The 23,790-nt window shown below is 38.3% G+C and overlaps 3 protein-coding genes across 3 annotated transcripts in view; 2 read left to right on the top strand and 1 right to left on the bottom strand.

Annotated features, from left to right (window-relative positions):
- LOC139549080 (zinc finger protein 180-like) overlaps positions 1-14,831 on the top strand; it is a 93,732-nt gene extending 78,901 nt beyond the window's left edge. The window contains exon 2 of the mRNA XM_071359199.1: positions 11,198-14,831. Within this exon, the coding sequence (XP_071215300.1) occupies positions 11,198-12,075 (878 nt within the window). The 3' untranslated portion in view covers positions 12,076-14,831. The remainder of the gene's footprint in view (positions 1-11,197) is intronic.
- LOC139552385 (zinc finger protein 271-like) lies at positions 1,261-4,425 on the top strand (the record flags this gene model as incomplete). The annotated part of the gene is made up of 1 exon (XM_071364102.1): positions 1,261-4,425. A coding segment is annotated over one exon (1,227 nt), but the record flags the coding sequence as incomplete, so codon positions are not given.
- Positions 14,832-16,648: 1,817 nt separating the features above from the next.
- On the bottom strand, positions 16,649-22,778 carry LOC139542225 (zinc finger protein ZFP2-like). The gene is made up of 3 exons (XM_071347405.1): positions 22,767-22,778; positions 22,477-22,535; positions 16,649-20,229 (listed from the first exon to the last, which is right to left on the bottom strand). Exons 1-3 carry the CDS (start codon positions 22,776-22,778, stop codon positions 19,080-19,082), a joined length of 1,221 nt encoding a protein of 406 aa, XP_071203506.1. The 3' UTR covers positions 16,649-19,079.
- Positions 22,779-23,790: the final 1,012 nt, after the last annotated feature.

Consider the following 23,790-nt stretch of genomic DNA (forward strand, 5'->3'; position numbering starts at 1 on the left):
TAACTAGTGGTTTCCTCATTACCAGATATACTACATCCATAACTAGTGGTTTCCTCATTACCAGATATACTACATCCATAACTAGTGGTTTCCTCATTAGCAGATATACTACATCCATAACTAGTGGTTTCCTCATTAGCAGATATACTACACCCATAACTAGTGGTTTCCTCATTACCAGTTATACTATATCCATAACTAGTGGTTTCCTCATTACCAGATATACTACATCCATAACTAGTGGTTTCCTCATTACCAGATATACTACATCCATAACTAGTGGTTTCCTCATTACCAGATATACTACATACATAACTAGTGGTTTCCTCATTACCAGATATACTACATCCATAACTAGTGGTTTCCTCATTACCAGATATACTACATCCATGACTAGTGGTTTCCTCATTACCAGATATACTACATCCATAACTAGTGGTTTCCTCATTACCAGATATACTACATCCATAACTAGTGGTTTCCTCATTACCAGATATACTACATCCATAACTAGCGGTTTCCTCATTACCAGATATACTACATCCATAACTAGTGGTTTCCTCATTAACAGATATACTACATCCATAACTAGTGGTTTCCTCATTACCAGATATACTACATCCATAACTAGTGGTTTCCTCATTACCAGATATACTACATCCATAACTAGTGGTTTCCTCATTAGCAGATATACTACATCCATAACTAGTGGTTTCCTCATTAGCAGATATACTACACCCATAACTAGTGGTTTCCTCATTACCAGTTATACTACATCCATAACTAGTGGTTTCCTCATTACCAGATATACTACATCCATAACTAGTGGTTTCCTCATTACCAGATATACTACATCCATAACTAGTGGTTTCCTCATTACCAGATATACTACATACATAACTAGCGGTTTCCTCATTAACAGATATACTACATCCATAACTATCGATTTCCTCATTAGCAGGGAGGAGTTTCTACAATCAAATTGTATGTGCTTTGCCCTCGTGCCGCAATTTTATTAAAATATGATTATTGTTGCTCATTTTAAGACAATTGTCAAATAACTTTAACATTCATTACAGATGTCAATTGTTGTACCACATCATGGCTACACTTCGATTATACCCAGATGAAGACAGCTTGGCTGTCGAAACGTTGGTAATTACATTTTTGCATCTGAGCTCCGAGTGTGCGGCTCTCCTTTATTTTTACGCTTTTGGCATCACCTTTTACAATGGATTTCCGCTGTTGTGGGCCTTTAATCATCTGTCTGACTTTGTTGTTCACACAGGAGAGATACTTCACTATCGTGGATCCTCTGGGGATCCTCAACAACCTCATGATGCTGAAGAGGCAGAGAAGAGTCTCTCCAGATCAGAACACCTGCAGAGATCCACAGGGAAGAGAACTCACTGCTGCTTTGACTGTGGGAAGAGATTCACCTCATCAGGCATTAAAATTCATCAGAGAACACACACAGGAGATAAATCTTTTAGCTGTGTTCAATGTGGGAAGAGTTTTGGTCAATCTGGAGAGCTGACAGTGCACCAGAGAATACACACAGGAGAGAAACCTTTTAGCTGTGGTCAATGTGGGAAGAGTTTTAGTCAATCTGGAGAGCTGACTCAACACCAGAGAATACACACAGGAGAGAAACCTTATAGCTGTGGTCAATGTGGGAAGAGTTTTGCTGCATCTAGAACTCTGACTCTGCACCAGAGAACACACACAGGAGAGAAACCTTACAGCTGTGATCAATGTGGGAAGAGATGTTCTACATCTGGCTCTCTGACTCAACACCAGAGAATACACACAGGAGAGAAACCTTACAGCTGTGGTCAATGTGGGAAGTGTTTTGGTCAATCTGGAGAGCTGACTCAACACCAGAGAATACACACAGGAGAGAAACCTTACAGCTGTGGTCAATGTGGGAAGTGTTTTGGTCAATCTGGAGAGCTGACTCAACACCAGAGAACACACACAGGAGAGAAACCTTATAGCTGTGATCAATGTGGGAAGAGTTTTGCTGCATATAGAACTCTGACTCAACACCAGAGAACACACACAGGAGAGAAACCTTATAGCTGTGATCAATGTGGGAAGAGTTTTGGTCAATCTGGCCATCTGGTATTACACCAGAGAACACACACAGGAGAGAAATCTTACAGCTGTGATCAATGTGGGAAGAGTTTTACTACATCTAGCAATCTGACTATACACCAGAGAACACACACAGGAGAGAAACCTTACAGCTGTGATCAATGTGGGAAGAGTTTTGGTCGATCTGGAGAGCTGACAGTGCACCAGAGAATACACACAGGAGAGAAACCTTACAGCTGTGTTCAATGTGGGAAGAGTTTTACTACATCTGGCAATCTGACTCTACACCAGAGAGAACACACAGGAGAGAAATCGTATAGCTGTGATCAGTGTGACAAGAGATACTCTGATAAAAGATCTCTGATCAAACATCAGAAAATACATACATGAAGGAGTTGTTTCATGATATCAATGAGTTAATGTCACATTGTAGAACGTTTTTAACAATGTAGAAGGAGTATTTTTAGGAATTTCACAATGTAGAACCCTAAACGTTTGCCCCATTCAATTGATTTCAGCCTTAGGAAAAATCCAGGCTCTTGAAAGAGTACTATTCATGTGATTTAACAAAAAAGTGACACAAAAAGAGCTGTGTTACACTTACCATGTTGGTGACCCACTTGAATCAAAATGCAACACCTCAAAATGTAGCGATCTGTTTTCTACAAATTGTCCTCTAACAAGGGATGTTCACATTATTCCCAGATTCCGTGTTGTTTTTGAGCTGTTAGTTTTAACAGGACGTGCAACCTCATCTCCCTCCTCTCGGCACAATTGATTTCAACATGATATCGTTGAGTGATGACAAATAAGTGTTGCATTCCTTTGTTTAGCGACCCCTAAATTTAAATGCATCACTCCAAAATGTAGCTGACTGTCTTCTGCAGGTTGTCCTCTAACCAGTGAGGTGAAAGATATCTCCCATTTCCATGTGTTTTTTTAGATGTTAGTTTCAACAGCAAGTACAACCTGATTTCCCCCCTAATCGATATCAGTGATTTATTGCTACTTGTCAAAACAACAGGGTTTTTGGTGCTTGTGTCCATTGTGAGGACAACTTGGTTTCTGATTGTCTCAAGGTTGGGCAGTCAAAAAGATTTGTGTTTTGTGTTTAGCCAGTGCGTTCCATGGATCACAAATTATTTTGAATTTCCGTATTAGAGATAAGTTATGTTTGGGCTCGTTCCAAGGGGGCGAGAGTTCCTAGAAGCTAGTGAGTTTTAGGAAGAGAAAAATACACGTTATTTTTCATGTTTTTATAGGTGAAGGTGAAGCATTGTAGTTGATTATAATGTGAAATGGAAGTTGTTTTCAAGGGGACGTAGGATGTATCTGATGTATCTTTTACAGCAGACAGTATCTGTTGTAAAAACAGTACACTTTGTGTAGAGACCAGGGTCTGGCCCTGGGGTCATCTCTCCCTGGTACCATATAGAACAGAAACATTAACTCATGCTCTGGAATGCGGTCTCTTCAGGTTTTATCACCCAAAAGACATTGTAAATCTCTTGTCAGTGTTATCGTTCCAAGGGGAGGAGAGTCCTAGAAGCTAGTGGGGGAAAAATACACTTTTTCTTGTTTTTAATTGTTGATAGCCAGTAGACACCATGTTTATATTGGTGAAGAATTGTAGTTGATTATATTGTGAAATGGAAGTTGTTTTCTGTTGGTGGTGCACATTCTTTTAAGGTGTTAGTTAGTCTTTGGTTTTTCCATTTATGTTTTGAGGTTGGACTTTAGCACGTATAGCTCGTTAGCACGTAGGACGCACTGATTGGTGTCACCTCGTTAGTCAGTATGTGTTACACCTGTGCTGGCTTGTCCATCTCGTTTGTGGGAAGGTGTTTCACCTGAGCTTGTCCAGGTTCTATTTAAGAGTGTCTGGCCCAGTGGTCCAGTTGTCTTGATAGATGTGGAGAGTCAACACCTTTAGTTGCGCTACCTTTTTGGTTTGCTTCCTGTCTTAAAGTTTGTTGTGGGTTTTTCTTTTGTTTGCCTCTTCTTGGGCAGATTTAGTGGGTGTCATAGTGGGTGTCTTTTAGGTCCCCGTTGTTACCAGTCAATTTTCAATCGATGCCCCCGTAGTGTCTTTCAGAGCCCCTCCTAAAAAAACAAGTTATGTTTTGGGTTGGATGTAGCATCATATTGTTAATATTTGAATCAATGGCATTTCCTTTGCAATGCTCATTAGTCTTTCAGTTGTTCTTCGTTTTTTTATCCTCAATATTTCTGTTTATTTTCATTGTTTTTTCCTGTGAAGCCATTGTGTTGCATCCATGTCTGAAATGTGCTGCATAAATAAAGCTTGATTTGACTTCAACAAATGAACCCAATGACTGACCAATCAACAGACTCTTGGTCCCTCTTAGTATTTGTTAATGAATAGAATACAGTATATACATATGAGATGAGTAATACATAGACTAAGATACAGTAGAATAGGATAGCATACAGTATATACATATGAGATGAGTAATGCCAGATTTGTAAACATGCAGGAGATCCACGAAGGAAAGACAGTGATGGTGCTCAGTGACGTTGTTGCAAATGGTGTGGAACAACCAATCACGAAGAGGGATCGCCAGCTGTGAACGCTTTAGCATGCTGGAGACAACCATGGAGAATGTGAATCAAGTGTTCCAATGGTAAAACGTTTGATTTAATTACATCAAGTGTTCCAATGGTAAAACGTTTGATTTAATTACATCAAGTGTTCCAATGGTAAAACGTTTGATTTAATTACATCAAGCGTCCCAATGGTAAAACGTTTGATTTAATTACATCAAGTGTTCCAATGGTAAAACGTTTGATTTAATTACATCAAGTGTTCCAATGGTAAAACGTTTGATTTAATTACATCAAGTGTTCCAATGGTAAACCGTTTGATTTAATTACATCAAGTGTTCCAATGGTAAAACGTTTGATTTAATTACATCAAGCGTTCCAATGGTAAAATGTTTGAGTTCATTGTGACACGGTCACTTTGCCGAGTGTTTATTGCCACGTTGGGATGCAACCTTTTTTTAACCAGTTCTGATGGTTGTTAAAAGTGGATTTTGACATTATTATCGTTAAATCAACACACTGGACACTCCCAACACTCCCACCTATCAATCTCTTTGGCACCGTAGACATCAAGTCACTTGACAGTAATGTTCCATACAATGTTGCATTCCATTTTTGAAAGGTCATTTTCATTGAAGACAATGAAAGTTATTAATTTTATGGAAATAAAATTTTAAATCAAGGCTGAGGCTCAAATAGTCGCCTTCACTTTACTTAAAGTGTAGGAAGCAGTGGAGTAAAACAATTTTACTCACCAGTGTAACAACAGCATTGCCTTAAAGTCCCACGTGATGATGTATTGTTACACCATGTAGGAGCAGTATGGACCTAGTCTGTTCATTATATACATCTACATGATGTATTGTTACACCACGTAGGAGCAGTATAGACCTAGTCTGTTCATTATATACATCTACATTATGTATTGTTACACCACGTAGGAGCAGTATAGACCTAGTCTGTTCATTATATACATCTACATGATGTATTGTTACACCATGTAGGAGCAGTATGGACCTAGTCTGTTCATTATATACATCTACATGATGTATTGTTACACCACGTAGGAGCAGTATGGACCTAGTCTGTTCATTATATACATCTACATGATGTATTGTTACACCATGTAGGAGCAGTATAGACCTAGTCTGTTCATTATATACATCTACATGATGTATTGTTACACCATGTAGGAGCAGTATAGACCTAGTCTGTTCATTATATACATCTACATGATGTATTGTTACACCATGTAGGAGCAGTATAGACCTAGTCTGTTCATTATATACATCTACATGATGTATTGTTACACCATGTAGGAGCAGTATAGACCTAGTCTGTTCATTATATACATCTACATGATGTACTGTTACACCATGTTGGAGTAGTATAGACCTAGTCTGTTCATTATATACATCTACATGATGTATTGTTACACCATGTAGGAGCAGTATAGACCTAGTCCGTTCATTATATACATCTACATGATGTATTGTTACACCATGTAGGAGCAGTATAGACCTAGTCTGTTCATTATATACATCTACATGATGTATTGTTACACCAAGTAGGAGCAGTATAGACCTAGTCTGTTCATTATATACATCTACATGATGTATTGTTACACCATGTAGGAGCAGTATAGACCTAGTCTGTTCATTATATACATCTACATGATGTATTGTTACACCATGTAGGAGCAGTATAGACCTACAGTAGCTAGCTGCTAATTTAGATGTAGTATAACTTAATGAAACTGCCTTAAATATGCTGTGGTAAACATTTTTTATTCGCACTAATCAATCAACACATTCCTGTCTTTGTATGTCTCAATATAATAGTATTATTTAATTAAATCCATTTACAATAATCTTTGTCTGAAAATAAAATATGATCCTCAACTGCGTTTCCCCTCCAGTCAGCAGACGGCGATGTGCGTCTTTCAGGCGATGCTGCCAGCGTGACGTATAATCTAGTGGACGGTTCTTCATAAACAGCTCGTCAACCACCTCGGTAGCTTGCTAGCCAACATAGCCGAAAGATTCAAGCTATTTAGACGCTTTCGGTGTATATTAGCTATTGTGTTTTAGACACACTTATGTCGTATCTACTTGTTAACCTATTTAATTGAATATTACGTTATTTTGTATTAGTCAGCTATAGTAGCTGGCTGGTTAAATTAGCACTAGCCTAGTCGCTAATGATAGCTAGCTAGCTAACATCCCCGAACATGAGGTCAGTAAGCTTCTCCCCTCCTGCTAAAGAAGAGGAAGTCTGCTGGACGGAGAAAGAAGCTCTGGGGCTGAACATTGTCGTGAAAGAGGAGAAGGAAGAAGAGGATGTCACAGTAAAACAAGAAGTAGAGGGTGTTACAGTGAAAGAAGAAGAGAAAGACGCGTTCAGAGTTTATGGAGTGAAAGAGGAGGATGATTTTTCTGTGAAAGAAAAGGAGGAAGATGAAGTTTTTGGAGTGGAGGATGAAGAGGGGGAGATTACTGTCACATTAGAGGAGGACGAAGAAGAGAAGACTGGAGATCTGATTAACACCAGTAAATACAGTGAGTACTATCTTATAAAACAGGGACATTGATCTGATTAACACCAGTAAATACAGTGAGTACTATCTTATAAAACAGGGACATTGATCTGATTAACACCAGTAAATACAGTGAGTACTATCTTATAAAACAGGGACATTGATCTGATTAACACCAGTAAATACAGTGAGTACTATCTTATAAAACAGGGACATTGATCTGATAACACCAGTAAATACAGTGAGTACTATCTTATAAAACAGGGACGTTGATCTGATTAACACCAGTATATACAGTGAGTACTATCTTATAAAACAGGGACATTGATCTGATTAACACCAGTAAATACAGTGAGTACTATCTTATAAAACAGGGACATTGATCTGATTAACACCAGTAAATACAGTGAGTACTATCTTATAAAACAGGGACATTGATCTGATTAACACCAGTAAATACAGTGAGTACTATCTTATAAAACAGGGACATTGACCTGATTAACACCAGTAAATACAGTGAGTACTATCTTATAAAACAGGGACATTGACCTGATTAACACCAGTAAATACAGTGAGTACTATCTTATAAAACAGGGACATTGATCTGATTAACACCAGTAAATACAGTGAGTACTATCTTATAAAACGGGGGCATTGATCTGATTAACACCAGTAAATACAGTGAGTACTATCTTATAAAACAGGGACATTGACCTGATTAACACCAGTAAATACAGTGAGTACTATCTTATAAAACGGGGGCATTGATCTGATTAACACCAGTAAATACAGTGAGTACTATCTTATAAAACAGGGACATTGATCTGATTAACACCAGTAAATACAGTGAGTACTATCTAATAAAACAGGGACATTGATCTGATAACACCAGTAAATACAGTGAGTACTATCTAATAAAACAGGGACATTGATCTGATTAACACCAGTAAATACAGTGAGTACTATCTTATAAAACAGGGACATTGATCTGATTAACACCAGTAAATACAGTGAGTACTATCTTATAAAACAGGGACATTGATCTGATTAACACCAGTAAATACAGTGAGTACTATCTTATAAAACAGGGACATTGACCTGATTAACACCAGTAAATACAGTGAGTACTATCTTATAAAACAGGGACATTGATCTGATTAACACCAGTAAATACAGTGAGTACTATCTTATAAAACAGGGGCATTGATCTGATTAACACCAGTAAATACAGTGAGTACTATCTTATAAAACAGGGGCATTGATCTGATTAACACCAGTAAATACAGTGAATACTATCTTATAAAACAGGGACATTGATCTGATTAACACCAGTAAATACAGTGAGTACTATCTTATAAAACAGGGACATTGATCTGATAACACCAGTAAATACAGTGAGTACTATCTTATAAAACAGGGGCATTGATCTGATTAACACCAGTAAATACAGTGAATACTATCTTATAAAACAGGGGCACAAACTCTGCAGTTGTTGAAGTAATGTGTGATTTTTGAAAGGGCATTCTATACTTGCATATGTTTTTGTACTGTGATTTTTTTCTTGACGTTCTCCCTTGATTATTTTTAAACTTTTCCTGTTGAAAAGTGATATATAAATACAGTAAAGTATAACACACTAAAGGGAAACAAATAAATGTTTTGAGCAAAATAGTGTTTTTTTAGACAACTACAAACTAGAAGGAGTGAGTGATGTCATAGTAAGGCCTTCAAGGAGTTGGCTTGATGGGAAGTCGTGATGTCATCCAATAGGAGACTGATCTTCATGTGAATATTCATTATTCTTTTTAAAATCCTTCCTGTTCTGTCAAGTTGGTTGTTGATCATTGCTAGAAAGCCATTTTCAAGTCTTTCCATAGATTTTAAAGACGATTTAAGTCCAAACGGTAACTAGGCCACTCAGGAACATTCAATGTCATCTTGGTAAGCTCCTCCAGTGTAGATTTGGCCTTGTGGTTTAGGTTATTTTCCTGTTCCTACAGTTTTTTGTATTCAGATCTCTGAAATGCACTCTTAACTACGTAACATTTAGTTTCCTTATATTATGCTGGGGAAACAGTTTTCATGGGCACAGAAATCCTAAATCATTTCAGAGTTTGCTAAATCCAATGGTTCTAACCGAGAGTCACCTTAACTTTATTGACAACACCCAAATCGATACTGTCATTAACGCGGTTCTTCAATAATTACACATAATTCTTAATACTGTAGCTGTTTGGTTACAGTTACATGTTCAACTATCATCAGCTGATCCAGGAAATCATTTTTTGAATGCCATTCAAATCGGGGCAGCAGGTAGCCTAGTGGTTAGATCGTTGGACTAGTAACCGAAAGGTTGCAAGATCGTAAAAATCTGTCGTTCTGCCCCTGAACAAGGCAGTTAACCCACTGTTCCTAGGCCGTCATTGAAAAAAATAATTTGTTCTTAACTAACTTAGTTAAATAAAGTTAAAAATAAAAATATATAAAAAATTACAAACATAACGACATGCAACAACAACCAAAGTGCTTCTTCATTCATTACTCTGGTAAAGACAGTTATGCCGTGCTCCACGTTGGATCCAACATCCCTAACAAATTGATGTTTATATTGTGTTATTGTCTGCTTGATTTACTGTCGGGTCTCGTTAGTCTGTTTGGACACAGAGATACTTAGCTCATAATGTGTAGAGAACTGTTCCTTGATGGATAGGCTATTGTACAACACACAGAGCTATTTTCCTTTATTCAGGACATTTAGAATGAAAACACATTACAGAGTAGCCTAGTGGGATTATTACAAAATTATCTGGTTATGAAATGTTATGACAAAGCCATTTTAGTTTCCATGTTTCACTTGAAATATTAAATGATTTATAGTCCTAGGTCTATGTTGTTGTTAGGTGAAGTTATGGGTCCTACAGTAGGTCTATGTTATTGTTAGGTGAAGTTATGGGTCCTACAGTAGGTCTATGTTATTGTTAGGTGAAGTTATGGGTCCTACAGTGGGTCTATGTTAGGTGAAGTTATGGGTCCTACAGTAGGTCTATGTTGTTGTTAGGTGAAGTTATGGGTCCTACAATAGGTCTATGTTGTTAGCTGAAGTTATGGGTCCTAGGGTACACTATATGTCATGCAACAACAACCAAAGTGCTTCTTCGTTCATTACAGGTATATTTGTTGTTAGGTGAAGTTATGGGCCAATTTGGCAAACAGTGTACAAACCCTCATTGTCAGGCTGATGGAAAAGCCAAAGTGCATTTTACTGGTTGAAGTGTTTTTTAAATACAGAGCGGTTGATTTGCGATGATGACACAAACATTATATTAAGCAGGACATTCAAACGAGCATTACAATTATAATCCAAAGTAGTGTGAAATGCACTCATAAGCAACCTGGACATGGAGGTTACTCCCCTGAGTTTTCCCCCATTCACATTCAGAATACATTGTGAAAAACTAAAATCTTTGCTCACCATTTTTGCTCCTGGCAGATATACTACGTCCATAACTAGTGGTTTCCTCATTACCAGATATACTACATCCATAACTAGTGGTTTCCTCATTAGCAGATATACTACATCCATAACTAGTGGTTTCCTCATTAGCAGATATACTACATCCATAACTATCGGTTTCCTCATTAGCAAGGAGGAGTTTCTACAATCAAATTGTATGTGCTTTGCCCTCGTGCCGCAATTTTATTAAACACAGAAAGGGGCCTATATTGGAGACCAAAAGTCGTCTGGCGCACTGCTTAGAGTTTCAACAACATGAATAACTTATTTCTAGTCTACAATCATTGATGTTACTACTAATGTGAAAGCCAAACAATCTATGACTATTCTTGCTCATTTTAAGACAATTGTCAAATAATTTTAACATTCATTACAGACATCAATTGTTGTACAACATCATGGCTATGCTGTTGGCATCACCTTTTACAGTGGATTACCGCTGTTGTGGGCCTTCAATCATCTGTCTGACTTTGTTGTTCACACAGGAGAGAAACGGGACTATCGTGGATCCTCTGGGGAGCCTCAACAACCTCATGATGCTGAAGAGGCAGAGAAGAGTCTCTCCAGATCAGAACACCTCAATAAACACCAGCGGAGATCCACAGGGAAGAGAACTCACTGCTGCTCTGACTGTGGGAAGAGATTCACCTCATCAGCAGGCATTAAAATTCATCAAAGGACCCACACAGGAGAGAAACCTTATAGCTGTGCTCAATGTGGGAAGAGTTTTACTACATTTGACTCTCTGACAGTACACCAGAGAATACACACAGGAGAGAAACCTTATAGCTGTGTTCAATGTGGGATGAGTTTTACTGCATCTAGCAATCTGACTACACACCAGAGAACACACACAGGAGAGAAACCTTATAGCTGTGATCAATGTGGGAAGAGTTTTACTGCATCTAGCAATCTGACTACACACCAGAGAACACACACAGGAGAGAAACCTTATAGCTGTGATCAATGTGGGAAGAGTTTTACTACATCTGGCTCTCTGACTACACACCAGAGAACACACACAGGAGAGAAACCGTATAGCTGTGGTCAATGTGGGAAGAGTATTACTAGATCTGGCTCTCTGAGTTTACACCAGAGAACACACACAGGAGAGAAACCTTATAGCTGTGGTCAATGTGGGAAGAGTTTTTGTCAATCTATTGAACTGACATGGCACCAGAGAACATACACAGGAGAGAAATCGTATAGCTGTAATCAATGTGGGAAGAGTTTTGTTACATCTAGCTATCTGAATATACACCAGAGAATACACACAGGAGAGAAACCGTATAGCTGTAATCAATGTGTGAAGAGTTTTGTTACATCTGGGCAGCTGAATGTACACCAGAGAAAACACACATAATAGAAATCTTATAGCTGTGATCAATGTGGGAAGAGTTTTACTCAGTCAAACAACACCAGAGAACACACACAGGAGAGAAATCTCTTATCTGTGACCAGAGGTAATCTGATAAAAGATCTCTGACTAAACATCAGAAAATACATGAAGCGGTTGTTTCATGATATCAATGAATTAATGTCTCAATGTAGAATGTTTTAACATTGTAGTAGGAGTATTTTAATGATGTCACGATGTAGAACCCTAAATGTGTGTCCCCTGTTCTATTGATTTCAACATGATATGGATATTAGCCTCAGGGGGAAAATCCAGGCTCTGAATTGAAAGAGTACTATTTATGTGATTTAGTAAGTACACATTATTCCCAGATTCAGTGTGGTTTTTGAGCTGCTAGTTTTAACAGGACATGCAACCTCATCTCCCTCCTGTCGCACAAATGATTTTAGCATGATATCGATGAGTTATGACAAATTAGTGTTGTGTTCCTTTGTTTAGTGACCCCTACATTTAAATGCATTCCAACATCACGTACAACCTGATTTTCCCTCTAATCGATATCAGTGATTTATTGTTACTTGTCGAAACAGCGTTTCTGGTGCTTGTGCAGTTTATAAGGAGCTTGTTTAAAAAAATACAAGAAATATGATTATTGTGGCAGATGTTTGTGTAAATAGCACATGTTATGTTTAGGTTTTCAATTTATCCCAAACTGTTTCTGCGTATTGGTCATTGATTTGGACACGTTAAAACTTTGTTTTGACATTGAGGCTATCCCACCTAGCACAATGTAATTGAAAAGATGTTGAAAATAAGACTATGCAATCAACAACAACAAAAAATATGTATTTTTTATTATACCATGCCTTACCATTAAGTGAATTATTGACAATACATATTATCAAAGGGGTGTACATTTGGTTTTGGTAATTCATGTTTACAATTCATGTAACTTTTAGTAATCATAATTATTTATGCAATCAACTGACAATTTTCGGGTATAAATATATTGACATTGTTGCCCTTCTTTTAGAATAGCAGGGTTCATTCTCAGATGTGCCAACCCAAATGTACTAGAGCATGACATTGGAGACTGGGCCCCGATCCAACAACATGCCTATCTAGTGAACCCTGAAAAGAGGGAGAAGCTCTGCAGTGAGGTGGAAAGTTACTACGGATATTGCAGGAGTTTTCTCTTGAAATCAGACACGTCCGCGGTAAGGACAACTTGGTTGCTGATTGTCTCAAGAATGGGCAGTCAAAAAGATTTGTGTTTTGCGTTTAGCCAGTGCGTTGCCATGGATCACAATTTATTTTGACTGCACGTTTTTCCGTATTGGAGATGAGTTTTGTTTGGGCTCGTTCCAAGGGGACGAGAGTTCTAGAAGCTAGTGAGTTTTAGGAAGACGAGAGTTCTAGAAGCTGGTGAGTTTTAGGAAGACGAGAGTTCTAGAAGCTATTGAGTTTTAGGATTCTATAGAATGAAAAAGAAGAAAAAATAATACGATTGTATATTATTATTTAGAAATACGTGTTTTTTTCTTGTTTTTAATTGTTGACAGCCAGTAGACACTATGTTTATATTGTAGAAGGTGAAGCATTGTAGTTGATTATGTGAAATGGAAGTTGTTTTCAGTTGGTGGTGGGCAAACTTGTCCAACAAAAACATAGGATATATTTGTTGTCTTAAGGGGAAAGGTGTTCCAGGCTTTCGTTTTTCCATTTATGTTTTGAGGCTGGATATTTGCACGTATAGCTCGTTAGCACGTAGGACACACTGATTGGTGTCACCTCGTTAGTCAGTATGTGTAACACCAGTTCTTTTGTTTACCTCTTCTTGGGCAGATTTAGTGGGTCTCATGGTGGGTGTCTTTTTTCGGTCCCAGTTGTTGTTACTAGTCAATTGTCATTGGACACCTCTATAGTGACTTTCAGAGCCCCTCCTAAAAAAAAAAAATGAATTTTGGGATGGATATTGCATCCAATTAATATTTTAGTCAATGGCATTTCCTTAGGGTGCTCATTAGTCTTTCAGTTGTTAGTCTTCTGTTTGTTGTGTACTAAATATTTCTGTTTATTTCATTTTTTTATTTGTTTTTTCCTGTGAAGCCATTGTGTTGCATCCATGTCTGAAATGTGCTGTATAAATAAAGCTTGATTTGATTTCAACAAATGAACCCAATGACTGACCAATCAACAGACTCGATCCAACAACATGCCTATCAAGATATTGCAGGAGTTTGCTCTTGAAATCAGACATGACTAATACAATTTGATTTGAGGGGACGAGAGTTCTAGAAGCTAGTGAGTTTTAGGAAGATGAGAGTTCTAGAAGATAGTGAGTTTTAGGATTCTATAGAAAGAAAAATGAGAAAAAAATAATATGATTGTTTATTATTATTTCAGAAATACGTGTTTTTAATTGTCAGCCAGTAGACACCATGTTTATATTGTAGAAGGTGAAGCATTGTAGTTGATAATAATGTGAAATGGAAGTTGTTTTCTGTTGGTGGTGAGCAAACTTGTCCAACAAAAATATAGGATATATTTGTTGTCTTAAAGGGGAAGGTTTTACAGGCTTTGGTTTTTGCATTTATGTTTTGAGGTTGGATTTTAACACGTCAGCAAGTGTAGCTCGTCAGCACGTACTGATTGGTATCACCTCGTTAGTCAGTATGTGTTACACCTGTGCTGGCTTGTCCATCTCGTTAGTGGGAAGGTGTTTCACCTGAGCTGGTCCAGGTTCTATTTAAGAGTGTCTGGCCCAGTGTTTATTTTATTTTTATTTATTTTTACCGTTATTTTACCAGGTAAGTTGACTGAGAACACGTTCTCATTTGCAGCAACGACCTGGGGAATAGTTACAGGGGAGAGGAGGGGGATGAATGAGCCAATTGTAAACTGGGGATTATTAGGTGACCATGATGGTTTGAGGGCCAGATTGGGAATTTAGCCAGGACACCGGGGTTAACACCCCTACTCTTACGATAAGTGCCATGGGATCTTTTAATGACCTCAGAGAGTCAGGACACCCGTTTAACGTCCCATCCGAAAGACGGCACCCTACACAGGGCTGTGTCCCCAATCACTGCCCTGGGGCATTGGGATATTTTATTAGACCAGAGGAAAGAGTGCCTCCTACTGGCCCTCCAACACCACACCACTATCCCATTTTGGAAACGTTACATGGACAATACTATCCCATTTTGGAAACGTTACATGGACAATACTATCCCATTTTGGAAACGTTACATGGACAATACTATCCCATTTTGGAAACGTTACATGTACAAAACTATCCCATTTTGGAAACGTTACATGGACAATACTATCCCATTTTGGAAACGTTACATGGACAATACTATCCCATTTTGGAAACGTTACATGTACAATACTATCCCATTTTGGAAACGTTACCTGTACAATACTATCCCATTGTGGAAACGTTACATGTACAATACTATCCCAGTTTGAAAACGTTACATGTACGCCCCCTTGTGGAGGGAAATTAATATCTTAGATGGTAGCTGTAGATGGGATTCAAATGCAAAATGGTATTAATACAGTGTCTAGACTACCTCTTTTGTATAAATGCCCTTTAGACTCCAAACACAGTATTGCCACGCAGCAAAATGTTGCGTATAATCTTTCAAGTCAGCATGAGAAAATATTGAACAATTTGTGTACAAAGATATCTTGAAATGGGATATTAGGCCTGTATGGCAGTACTGTTACTGTATGGCAGTACTGTATTGGCTAGTGCTTTCTCCAATATGTTCTTCTATTTTACATTACATTGTATGTCAATGCCATTTATCTTTCTATATTTATTTAATATATATATTTAATTGCTTGACACATTTTCTCTTCCTTTGAAACTCTTATAGGACAGAACATGGACACAATGCAATTGTTATCAAGAAGAAGGTACAGATATGTTGTAGGACAGCTGCATTTGAAGTGTACATTTAACCCACATAGCAGTCAATACAGACTGAAATCTATTAGCATACAAATGTGTACAAATGATCTTTTCAGATGTTCTCAGAAATTAATCTAGAGTGAGAGAGTGTGAGAGTCGACTGACTCTCAGATCATCCTCCACTGACTCGGCCCTGTCTACACCTCCAAGGTGCCCCGCTCACACAGGAATACACACTCAGAGCTTACTAGACTTGTATATAAACTACACTTTGCATGTTTCGCTCACCTCTTTTTTTTAAAACTAGGTTTGAGGGCATTTACCCAGGTCGTCAGGAGCCAGGTCATTTACCCAGGTCTTCAGGAGCCAGGTAATTTACCCAGGTCATCAGGAGCCAGGTCATTTACCAAGGTCTTTAGGAGCCAGCCAGGTCATTTACCCAGGTCGTCAGGAGCCAGGTCATCAGGAGCCAGGTCATTTACCCAGGTCGTCAGGAGCCAGGTCAACAGGAGCCAGGTCATTTACCCAGGTCGTCAGGAGCCAGGTCATCAGGAGCGGTCACCAAGTGAAGATTCACATCCCCATCGCCAAATGTGGTGGTTAACTTCTTTAATATCAAATGAGGAGAGAAACTTACCACACAAGTCAGAGTTATTCTTAAACTAAATCTTTATTCACTTATTAATAAGGGAGCAGGTCAATACAACGTACACATATAAAGTGAATCAATTGAGTGCTCTACGATAATGATGGCTGGTCGACCCACAGGACAAAAGTACAAAGGTCTTTTATAGCCAAGATACACCCCTTTCAACCTACATAACGAACAACAGATGTATAGAACGGGGCACAAGGTTAAGATTTGTATGAAAGATACCTATAATTCTCAGCAGACAGTATCTGCTGTAAAAACAGTACTCTTTGTGTAGAGACCAGGGTCTGGCCCTGGGGTCATCTCTCCCTGGTACCATCTAGAACAGAAACATTAACTCATGCTCTGGAATGTGGTCTCTTTAGGTTTTATCACCCAAAAGACATTGTAAATCTCCTGTCAGTGTTTTCTCCCAGAGGCCCATCCTCAGTAGAACACACAGACACAATAGTTCTAAGAACCCTCTATTCTGTTGCATAAAACAACCATTTGATGCAATAAAAGTATTATAACATAATGTTGCAGTTTTGCTCTCAGTGTCCACTGAAAGTTGACTAGTAACAATAACTGGGACATAAAAGACACCCACCATGAGACCCACTAAATCTGCCCAAGAAGAGGCAAACAAAAGAAAAACCCACAATAAACTTAAAGACAGGAAGCAAACCAAAAAAGTGGAGCAACTAAAGGTGTTAACTCTCTACATCTATCAAGACAACTGGAGCACTGGACCAGACACTCTTAAATAGAACCTGGACCAGCTCAGGTGAAACACCTTCCCACTAACGAGATGGACAATCCAGCACAGGTGTAACACATACTGACTAACGAGGTGACACCAATCAGTGCGACCTACGTGCTAACGAGCTATACGTGCTGACGAGCTATACTTGCTGAAGTCCAACCTCAAAACATAAATGGAAAAACCAAAGACTAACTAACACCTTAAGAGAATGCTCACCAACAACAGAAAACAACTTCCATTTCACATTATAATCAACTACAATGCTTCACCGTCACCAATATAAACATGGTGTCTGTCTACTGGCAAACAACAATTAAAAACAATATTTATTTTTTATTATTCCCACAAAGATTTTTCTTTCTATAGCTTCTAGAACTCTCGTGTTCCTAAAACTCACTCACTTCAAGAACTCTGGTCCCCTTGGAACGAGCCCAAACAAAACTCATCTCCAATACGGAAAAATGTGCAGTAAAAATAAACTGTGATCCATGGCAATACACTGGCTAAATGCAAAACACAAAACATTTTGACTGCCCCCTTGAGACAATCAGCAACCAGGTTGTTCTCACCACGGACATGTCTGATTTCAAGAGGAAACTCCTGCAATATCTGTAGTAACTTTCCACCTCACTGCAGAGCTTCTCTCTCTTTTCAGGGTTCACTAGATAGGCATGTTGTTGGATCGGGGCCCAGTCCCCAATGTCATGCTCTAGTACATTTGGTTTGGCACATGTCAAAATGACCCTTGATTTTCTAAAAACAGGGCAACAATGTCAATATAATTGTACCAAAAAATTATCAGTTGGTTGCATGAATAATTTTCATTACTAAATGTTATATGAAATATTTGATTGCATAGTATTATTTTCAACGGCTTTTCAATTACATTTTGCTAGGTGGGATAGCCCAATGTCAAAACACAGTTTTAACGTGTCCAAATCAATAACCAATATGCAGAAACAGTTTGGGATAAATTGAAAACCTAACATGTGGTAAATACACAAACATCTGCCACAATAATTGTCTTTTTTTAAAACAAGCTCCTTATAAACTGCACAAGCACCAAAAACACTGTTGTTTTGACAAGTAGCAATAAATCACTGATATCGATTAGGGGGGAAATCCGGTTGTACGTGCTATTGAAACTAACAACAAAAAAACATGGAAATGGGAGATATATTTTAGCTCACTGGTTAGAGGACAACCTGCTGAAGACAGTCTGCTACATATTGGAGTGATGCATTTAAATTTAGGGGTCGCTAAACAAAGGAACACAACACTTATTTGTCATAACTCATCGATATTATGTTGAAATCAGTTGATTCTGGGAATAATGTGTACATCACTGGTTAGAGGACAACTCTTTTTTTGTAGTCACTTTGTGTTAAATCACATAAATAGTACTCTTCCAATTCAGAGCCTGGATTTCCCCCAATGAGCCTAATATCCATATCATGTTGAAACCAATTGATAAGGGGGCAAATGTTTAGGGTTCTACATTGTGACATTCTGACTGACTGACTGCAGAGTATATTAATATACTATATATTAAAACATTCTACATTGAGACATTAAACTACTCCTACTACAATGTTAAAACATTCTACATTGTGACATTAATTCATTGATATCATGAAACAACTCCTTCATATATAAATTTTCTGATATTTGATCAGAGATCTTTTATCAGATTATCTCTGGTCACAGCTAAGAGGTTTCTCTCCTGTGTGTGTTCTCTGGTGTATATTTAGATAGCTAGAAGTAGAAAAACTCTTCCCACATTGATTACAGCGCGGATTCTCTCCTGTGTGTGTTCTATGGTGTATAGTTAGATAGCCAGAAGTAGTAAAACTCTTCCCACATTGATCACAGCTATATGGTTTCTCTCCTGTGTGTGTTCTATGGTGTATAGTTAGATAGCCAGAAGAAGAAAAACTCTTCCCACATTGATCACAGCTATAAGGTTTCTCTCCTGTGTGTGTTCTATGGTGTATAGTTAGATAGCCAGAAGAAGAAAAACTCTTCCCACATTGACCACAGCTATAAGCTTTCTCGCCTGTGTGTGTTCTCTGGTGCACTGTCAGATCTCCAGATTGCCTAAAACTCTTCCCACATTGATCACAGCTATGTTTCTCTCCTGTGTGTGTTCTATGGTGTATAGTTAGATAGTCAGATCGAACAAAACTCTTCCCACATTGATCACAGCTATAAGGTTTCTCTCCTGTGTGTATTCTTTGGTGCACTGTCAGATAGCCAGATCGAACAAAACTCTTCCCACATTGATCACAGCTATAAGGTTTCTCTCCTGTGTGTTTTCTCTGGTGCACTGTCAGATCTCCAGATTGCCTAAAACTCTTCCCACATTGATCACAGCTATATGGTTTCTCTCCTGTGTGTGTTCTATGGTGTATAGTTAGATTGCTAGAAGTAGTAAAACTCTTACCACATTGATCACAGCTATATTGTTTCTCTCCTGTGTGTGTTCTCTGATGTGCAGTTAGATGGCTAGATTTAACAAAACTCTTTCCACATTGAGCACAGCCATATGGTTTCTCTCTTGTGTGATGTCTTTGATGTATTTTAAGTTTTACTGATGAGGTGAATCTCTTCCCACATTGACCACAGATATAAGGTTTCTCTCCTGTGTGTGTTCTCTGATGAATTTTAATGCCTGATGAGGTGAATCTCTTCCCACAGTCAGAGCAGCGGTGAGATTTCTTCCCTGTGGGTCTCCACTGGTGTTTCTTGAGGTGTTCTGATGTGGAGAGACTCTTCTCTGCCTCTTCAGCATCATGTTGTTGTTGAGGCTCCCCAGAGGATCCACGATAGTCCCTTATCTCTCCTGTGTGAACAACAAAGTCAGACGGTTAAAGGCCCACAACAGCAGAAATCCACTGTTTATTTGAGGTAAAAGGTGATGCCCAGAGCGTACCCATGCAGTTGTACAACAATTGATGTCTGTTAAATTATTTTACAATTGTCTTAAGACAGTCAAGACCTAAGCAGTGTGCCAGACCAGACGACCTTTGGCCTCCAAAAAAGGCCCCTTTCTGTGTTCTGTGCTAAAATTGCAGCACGAGGGCGATGCACACACAATTTGATTGCAGAAACCGCTAGTTATGGATGTACTATATCTGCTAATGAGGAAACCACTAGTTATGGATGTAGTATATCTGGTAATGAGGAAACCACTAGTTATGGATGTAGTATATCTGTCTGGAACAAAAATGGTGAAGAAAGATTTTAGTTTTCCACAATGTATTCTGAATATTACAGCGCAAGATCAGGAGTGCTACTCAAGGAAACTCACATTAAGTTCTGTGTCTATTCACTAATTCACCACCATGGGGGAAAACTCAGGGGAGTTCTCATAGGCTGACAGCAAAAATAGCCTCCATTAACAGGTTGCTTATGAGTGCATTTCACATTACTTTTGGATAATAACTGTAACGATCGTTTGAATGTCCTGCTTAATATGTTTGTGTTATTGCCGCAAATCAACTGCTTTATACTTATAAAACACTTCAACCAGTAAAATGCTCTTTAGCTAGCTTTGCCATCAGCCTGAAACTGGGGGTTTGTACATTAAGTGTTTAACAAATTGGCCCATAACTTAACCTAACAACAACACAGACCTACTGTAGGACCCATAACTTCACCTAACAATAACATAGACCTACTGTAGGACCCATAACTTCACCTAACAATAACATAGACCTACTGTAGGACCCATAACTTCACCTAACAATAACATAGACCTAGGACTATAAATCATTTAATATTTCAGGTGAAACATGGAAACTAAAATGTCTTTGTCATGACATTTCATAACCAGATAATTTTGTGAATAATCCCACTAGGCTACTCTGTAATGTGTTGTCATTCTAAATGTCCTGAATAAAGGAAAATAGCTCTGTGTGTTGTACAATAGCCTATCCATCAAGGAACAGTTCTCTACACATTATGAGCTAAGTATCTCTGTGTGCAAACAGACTAACGAGACCCTACAGTAAATCAAGCAGACAATAACATTATAAACACCAATTTGTTAGGGATGTTGGATCCAACGTGGAGCACGGCATAACTGTCTTTTCCAGAGTAATGAATGAAGAAGCACTTTGGTTGTTGTTGCATGTCGTGATGTTTGTCATGTGACTGGCATTCAGAAAATGATTTCCTGGATCAGCTGATGATAGTTGAACATGTGACTATAACAAAACAGCTACAGTATTAAGAATTATGTGTAATTATTGAAAAACCACGTTAATGACAGTATCCATTTGGGTGTTGTCAATAAAGTTAAGGGGACTTTCGGTTAGAACCATTGGATTTAGCAAACTCTGAAATTATTGAAAACTGTTTTCCCAGCGTAACATAAGGAGACACTAAATGAGACATAGTTAGAGAGCATTTCAGAGATCTGAATACAAAAAAACTGTCCAACAGCAAGATCCAGTATTTTAGTTGAAGTTCATCATATGACAAGCGTAATGTTATGACTATAACTACTGTTCCCTGAAGGAGGGAAACTAGGTACAACATACTATTAAATCCACATGTTATGACTATAACTACTGTTCCCTGAAGGAGGGAAACTAGGTACAACATACTATTAAATCCACATGTTATGAAAATAACTACTGTTCCCTGAAGGAGGGAAACTAGGTACAACATACTATTAAATCCACATGTTATGAAAATAACTACTGTTCCCTGAAGGAGGGAAACTAGGTACAACATACTATTAAATCCACATGTTATGACTATAACTACTGTTCCCTGAAGGAGGGAAACTAGGTACAACATACTATTAAATCCACATGTTATGACTATAACTACTGTTCCCTGAAGGAGGGAAACTAGGTACAACATACTATTAAATCCACATGTTATGACTATAACTACTGTTCCCTGAAGGAGGGAAACTAGGTACAACATACTATTAAATCCACATGTTATGACTATAACTACTGTTCCCTGAAGGAGGGAAACTAGGTACAACATACTATTAAATCCACGCCTTCCTGGAATCCCTGTCTTCCACAGGTGATGAGAGTGAGGCTTGGATTTATTCCTTCAATTTAATACCGCTCTTCACCGACCCAGGAAAGGGTGGGGCCAATCAGGTGTTGTACCTCGTTTCCCTCCTTCAGGAAACAGTAATTATAGTCAAAGTTACACTCCCTTTCAGTCGGTCAACTTCGGTACAACATACTATGGAGAAATAGATTCATTCCCCATGCAGACCCAAACGGATACTAAATGAAACGGCCCCTGGCAGATCACCCAGACCTGACCCCGCAAGATGCGTCAGTTTTGTCAATTTATTCATTCTTTCGTTTGAAACACTTCTGTCAATGTTGAGTAAGGACACACACCTGATCGCCCATATAGAAGTAGGACTAGTCTACCTGACAACACATATAGAAGTAGGACTAGTCTACCTGATTACCCATATAGTAGTAGGACTAGTCTACCTGGCCGGCACACAAATGTAGGCCTATAAATGTGCCTATTTGGGGATGTCTGCTAGTATTTCTGATTGTCTTAACGCTGAACCACTAATGAGTTGTGGAGCTTCTCAAAGTAATTTTTTCTTCACATCCAAACAGCAAGTAAACAAAGTCTAATCAAAATCAATTGCGAATGACAATAGTTCCTCAAAGTATTTTTGTAAAATATTTCCAGCTCTCGCCCTTTCGATAACCACTCGGCATAAAAGGGAAAAATGTGATCCACTCTGAACGAGTGAAAATGTCATAAAATACCTGATTACTGTCCAGAACTCACTGGAGCAGGAAACTGAGGGCCTAGAATATTTCATACAATGTTGCAAGCTTGCTATCCGAGTTTCCTGACCCAGTTGATAGTTGATACAATGTTTCAAGTTTGTAGTAGACAGGCCATGTGAAGCCAATGTGATTTCTAGGATATTTATTTTTAATCGGGATATTTTCTACCTGCAGAATGCAATGTTTTCATTTGTTGGCTTTATGTAGGCTATCTTTTTTTACATAGTTGGCATCTAGAATTCATCCATGATGTCATAATGGCAATAAAAGTTACTTTTAGATTGCTATAATTTTCATTTAGATAGAATGTAGATTAATCACAGACAATGATTTTGAGATACAATTATAATTTAAATGAAAATGTTCCATGAAAATGGCACACAGATTGGTAGAAATGGTCAGATAAATTGGCACTCCAACTGGAAAAGGTTGCCGACTGCTGGTGTAGTCTATTACTAGTCTATTAGTCGATCTATCGGTAGTCTATTAGTCTACTACTGAAACCTTCAGAACGGCAGAATTTACGAAGTCCAGCAGCATAGGGGGGAGGGGGGCTCCCTCTGGTCGGGTTATGTGTATAATTTATTTAATCAAACAGCGTGCTTAAAGC

This window comes from Salvelinus alpinus, chromosome 2, assembly GCF_045679555.1.
Source record: "Salvelinus alpinus chromosome 2, SLU_Salpinus.1, whole genome shotgun sequence".
Lineage (NCBI taxonomy): Eukaryota > Metazoa > Chordata > Actinopteri > Salmoniformes > Salmonidae > Salvelinus > Salvelinus alpinus.